This window comes from Eptesicus fuscus, chromosome 11 (assembly GCF_027574615.1).
Source record: "Eptesicus fuscus isolate TK198812 chromosome 11, DD_ASM_mEF_20220401, whole genome shotgun sequence".
In the NCBI taxonomy this organism is placed as follows: Eukaryota; Metazoa; Chordata; class Mammalia; order Chiroptera; family Vespertilionidae; genus Eptesicus; species Eptesicus fuscus.
The window spans coordinates 83,796,443-83,801,752 of record NC_072483.1 but is presented as its reverse complement, the minus strand read 5'-3'; the positions used below and the strand labels follow the sequence as shown (position 1 = coordinate 83,801,752).

General features: G+C 43.5%; 1 protein-coding gene across 1 annotated transcript; it reads right to left on the bottom strand.

The window, feature by feature from the left end:
• Window positions 1–1,977: 1,977 nt before the first annotated feature.
• Window positions 1,978–4,891, bottom strand: LOC129150741 (T-cell surface glycoprotein CD1a-like). The gene is made up of 6 exons (XM_054723363.1): window positions 4,831–4,891; window positions 4,030–4,296; window positions 3,315–3,590; window positions 2,603–2,881; window positions 2,182–2,275; window positions 1,978–2,020 (listed from the first exon to the last, which is right to left on the bottom strand). Exons 1-6 carry the CDS (start codon window positions 4,889–4,891, stop codon window positions 1,978–1,980), a joined length of 1,020 nt encoding a protein of 339 aa, XP_054579338.1.
• Window positions 4,892–5,310: the final 419 nt, after the last annotated feature.

Sequence of the window (5,310 nt, the reverse complement as noted above, 5' to 3'; positions counted from 1 at the left end):
TCATAGCCCCAGAGATCCTAAAATGACGGTGCATGGGTTTCCTCCTTTGCTTTTGTGATGTTGTTGTCTTGTGGACTTGGTCCGGGTTAGTAGTTTGCCAGGAGCAGAATCCATTGAATAGCAATCCGTAGTCAGAGACTCTTGCAACTGACATTTTCTTTATGTAGTTGGCACTGAGATGTTACCTACAGGTTTTGCTAGTTGTCTGTCCAACATTCCACACAGTGGGGAAAACAGGCAGAGGAGAGCTTTGGGGAATAAGCATCAGGAACCTTTGAAAAATCCATCCAGTTTTGGAGTTAGGCTCATCCTAATACAGTTACTGCCAATGTCATGTGTCGACAGTACGTCATGTGTGGGTATGTGGGAGTAAAATGAAGGAGCAGCTCTTTTAAAAAGTGAGTTTCAGCAAACTGTGTTGGTAACAAGCATCCTTCTGAGGTCTTCATATACTACCTTACGATGCAATGATTTAATGTTCTGATACATATTAAAGGGAGAAAAAATTTAAATACTTGTTAAAGGGGTACAGTTTAGAGGGTTACTATGTCAGTTTATCCAGACATATCCCATCAAGGAAGACCTAGTGGTAGCAATACATCTTCTGAAAGGACTTCTTATACTCATGCAACTTTAAAATATCTAAGTAATCAAAAGCATGCCCTGTTCAAGTTAAAATGGAGATGTATTTAGGGAATTTAGATAAATTCAAACATAAGTCTGTCAGGTGAGTTGGTGAGACCAATGAATTTTGTTTCCTTTTTGTTCAAAACTAATTTACTTGCAATTAGTCCATGTGGCTTCTAAGTCAGTAATAGCCCAGTTATTCAGGATGTAAATGTTCTGGTTGGTTTACAGAGAACTTTGATTCTTTGCCTTTGACTTTGCCATTTCCCCAGAGAACTGCTCTCTCAGAAGTACAGGAACGGTAAAACTGAAGTCAGGTGAGTTAGTCTAAAAGGCAGGAGAAGAAGTTAGAGACAAGGTTGAAAAACACACAGGCCTGTTTTTGGATGACTTGAGTTCTATTAAATCCGCGTTCTTTTCTTTGCCTCACACTTAACTTTCTTGTGTCTCCATCCCTACAAGTTACAAGGGTATTTTACAGCTAGAATGCCACTTTGTAAAGTTTTTTCTTTTACTCTGTTGTGCATGTTTGTCTAATTCACATTTTTCTATAGAGTTTCCTATATCCTTAATCTAAAGTAATTTAAAATAGGAATGGGATAACTTTATTCTTCACGTAATCTTGTAAATGGAACTTGTACTGTCTGGTTGTAAGGACGATGTGAATTTGTAGGTAAATGAATTGTATGGCAACCAAGCATATCCCGTGGTTTGGGAGAAAGTGAGCCTGAGATTTGAAGAAGAAAAAGGTACAAGATACAAGCAACTTTAACTTAGTGCCAAAGGGCTAATTTTAAACATAGGAACTTTATCGCAGTCTTGTGAATCAGGGAAGGCCCCCATAAAGAAGTGACATGTGAAATGGGCCTGAGATTCATCAGTTTTTCAATATGTACAGGTTGCTAGGATCTCATTTTATCCAGAGTTAACATAAGAGTTTTATAATCTCAGAACCAGGGCCCTAACCGGTTTTGCTCAGTGGATAGAGCGTTGGCCTGTGGATTCAAGGGTCCCAGGTTCAATTCCAGTCAAGGACATATACTTTGGTTGTGGGCACATCCCCAGTAGGGGGTGTGCAGGAGGCAGCTGATGGATGTTTCTCTCTCATCGATGTTTCTAACTCTCTATCCCTCTCCCTTCCTCTCTGTAAAAAATCAACAACAACAAAATAATCTCAGAACCAGGTCAGAAAGCAAGTCCTGCAAGATTACCTTTAGCTTATATTAATAACTAATCATTAAACACACAAATAACAACACATGAACAACCAAAGTTGTACATGGAGAGCTGAACGGACATTATCGCCGCGCTGCGTTTAAATATGTCTGGAACCCCAGGGCTGCTGGCATCTCACTCCAAAGGAAGAGGAGTGGCAGGAGGCTCACAGTGTGACCTGATAAGAAGAGAGAGGAAAGTCACTCTGCATGAGATAGAGGTGAGAACTGAAGGGTAAAAGGAAGGGGCTGAGGAAAGAAGAACTAAGAGAGAGAGAGAGAGAAGGTGGGAAGACAGGGAGGGGGTGAAAGAACAGGAAAGAGGGGCACAAAAACTCACCAGCGCTTCCTAAGCCCAAATGCAAGAGCTGCCAGGAGCACCAGGGGCACCATCACTGCCACGATGATCCAGCCCCTGGAGCTACGGTGACGTTCTGTGGGTTTGGGTGCACACAGGTGTCATTTCAGACCCACCCCGTTTACTGCATTTCCCTGGTCTGCCTTCTTTGTTAGAGCGCTCACCTCACTAATCTTTGTTCTTGTTTCCTCTCTGCTCCCTCTTCAGAGTTGAATCTTTCATCTAACCCTCAACATCTTCCTACATCTGCAGGTCTCTCATTTTCAACTCTTCTATTTATTGGATTAATTCTCTTCATTTTGGGGTTTGGAGGTCATAAGTCCCAAATGTTTTACTTGGCTCTCCTGCTCTGCTGGTGGACCATCCACTCCCATTCCCAGTGTGGGCCCCAGTGTCTTCTTACCCAAGTAGAGGATGATGTCCTGGCCTCCTAGGCTGCTATGTCTCACCCGGCAATATAGGCCAGATGTCTCAGTGGCTTCCACCTCCAAGAAAACCTGAAGGTACCATGTCCCATCAGCATTGGGCAAGATACCACTCTGTTGTTTGCCCTGCTGTACCTGTTCACCTCGCATCCACTTTACCCAAATTGGCTTTGGATGGAAGCCAGAGACATGACAAACCAGCATCTGATGGTCAGGACCAGGATTGGGGCCAATGGACAGCCAGGCCTCTGGTTTTACTGCAGAGGACAGGAAAGATATTCAGATAAGGACTCTGACACAGACTTGGAGGGTCTTATCTTCACATCAGCTTAGAGCAGTGGTCGGCAAACTCATTAGTCAACAGAGCCAAATATCAACAATACAACGATTGAAATTTCTTTTGAGAGTCAAATTTTTTAAACTTAAACTTCTTCTAATGCCACTTCTTCAAAATAGACTCGCCCAGGCCGTGGTATTTTGTGGAAGAGCCACATTCAAGGGGCCAAAGAGCCGCATGTGGCTCGCGAGCCGCAGTTTGCCAATCACGGGCTTAGAGGAACACATCTATCACATCCTGGGAATTCACGCATTATCCTTCTCTCTCCTGACCCCTTATCCTCAATTTAAAGGGATGGTGGGAAGGTTTAATTTTAGAATAGAAAATTCTTGGAGGAAGGATATGGGACTGACCTCTCTGGAGATCTGCCTTCCCTGCATCAAGGATACTAAAGAGGAAGCGTGGGCAGGTGTCACTGAGAATCCTCTGTACTATTTTCTTGCTGTCATGGCTTTGATTGAATAGTCTGCACACATCTTGAGCTCTTGTTCCACCCTTTGGAGATGGCAACAGTGAATTGTTCTGCAAGTGCAGTAGCTCTGATCCTTGATAAGCAAATCGATAGAAGTCTACTATGGCTCCCCCAGGGTGCAGCTCACAGCCCATTGTTATCTGAATCTCAAAGGGATCTAGGAAAGAGGGGTTGTAAATTAGAAGAAAGAGGGAATAAAAAGATGAAATTAGTGGAAGCAAAAAAAGGAAATAGAAGAAGTTTGGGGGCTTTGAGATAATGGAACAAACTTTGGTTTGATCAGAAGTTCAGAAAAAGTTTATTGGTGATTGTTGAAGTTGGAGGAAAAAAGGACTTTTTTTTGGAAACTGAAGTAAGCAAATTGTTGAAATAAGGTGACATAAATGGTGAGAGCAAGAGAATAAGGAAGCACTTAGTGTGAAAAAGTTGTGATTATAATAACCCAGGGCGAATGAAATGCAACAGGTTACAATAAATGTACAGACAGGGAATGCTGAAGAGATTGAATGTGGGGGAAGATTGGAATAAGGAACTCATTGAAACACACACGCCTCACCCAGCACATTGCACCTCCCCATTTTGGGAATTGAACTTACATTTAAACTTCCATTGACTGGCATGCTTTTGAATTACTTGAGGCATTATAATGGAGAATGCACGGAAGAATTCTTCAAGTTCTTTTATCTCTTCCTTGCTCAAGTTGCCCTTGGACCCAGGATGCAGGAAAACAATACTGCCAGAGTTGCTGTCCCAGCCATGAGTCTGAAAGTCATCCAACCAAGCAGAGTTCCGACTTTTCACCCAGGAATGGTTGTAGAAGGATGAGCTGTGGATCATTTTGAAGGAGATGTCCTCCTGGAAGGCTTTGGCAACAGAACAGATAGAATGAGGAGAAGAAAAGGCATCGGGAAGGAGAGAGAATGAAGAAAGGTGCCAGGAAGGAAACACTCAGAATCTGGACATAAGGGAAGCCATGGCTACCTCAGCAGCATTCAGCTGCCCAGGGCCCCATGCTCTACAAACAACCTTCAGAAGGGCACAGGGTCCCAGAGTTCGGGATACTGAGGACTGTGCTGACATTCTCCTCTCCAGGTGTGTTCTGAGGACGCCGCCCCACAGAAACACACACACACACACACACACACACACACACATACACACTCACACACACACACACACACACACACACATACACACTCACACACACACACACACACACATATACACACACACACACAATCACAACACACACACAATCACAACACACACAATCACAACACACACACACACATACACACACACACAATCACAACACACACACAATCACAACACACACACAACACACACACACACACAAAACCATTTGTACCCAACAGGGCAGTGGCCAGAGTTCTTACCATCTTCATTGTCACCAGTTGTGAGGAGAACAGCTAGCAATGGAATTTGCAGAAGCAGCATTTCATTTACAGATGTTATTTCTTTCTCAGGAAAGTTTGGCTTTGGCTTCTGTCTCTATTCTGACTTCTTTCTTCTACCAACAGGCCGGGGGGTGGGGGGCGGGGGGGGGAGTGCTCCTTCCCTAAACTCTAGGCACTGATTCAGCCTCTCATTTCCCCTCCACTTCTAACTTTCAACTTCTCCCCTTGTTACCAGCCTTCATTCATCTTTCTCTAACTCAGCCTCTGTGGACTAAGTCTCATGTGGCATTGAAAAGTCAGTTTACCTCTGGGGACATTTCCTTCTCATTCAGACAATGAAAGCATGAAACTAAATGGCTTTCCAATTCCTACCTGATGTTCTGTTGTCCCTGCTCTTCCCTGTCACTCTGTCCTTTTCTCGCCAAATTTATATTTTCTTCAAATACTCTCTTCTTCTGT

Bases quoted from the DNA above. Each gene is read 5' to 3' on its own strand.
- LOC129150741 (XM_054723363.1), bottom strand. From the start codon at position 4,891: ATGCTGCTTCTGCAAATTCCATTGCTAGCTGTTCTCCTCACAACTGGT. The intron at 3,591-4,029 runs GTAAGTTCAATT...CCTCTTTCCTAG, and splicing joins CAGTCAATGGAAGTTTAAAT to ATCCCTTTGAGATTCAGATA. The intron at 2,882-3,314 runs GTCAGTCCCATA...TGTCCTCTGCAG, and splicing joins GAAGGCAGATCTCCAGAGAG to TAAAACCAGAGGCCTGGCTG.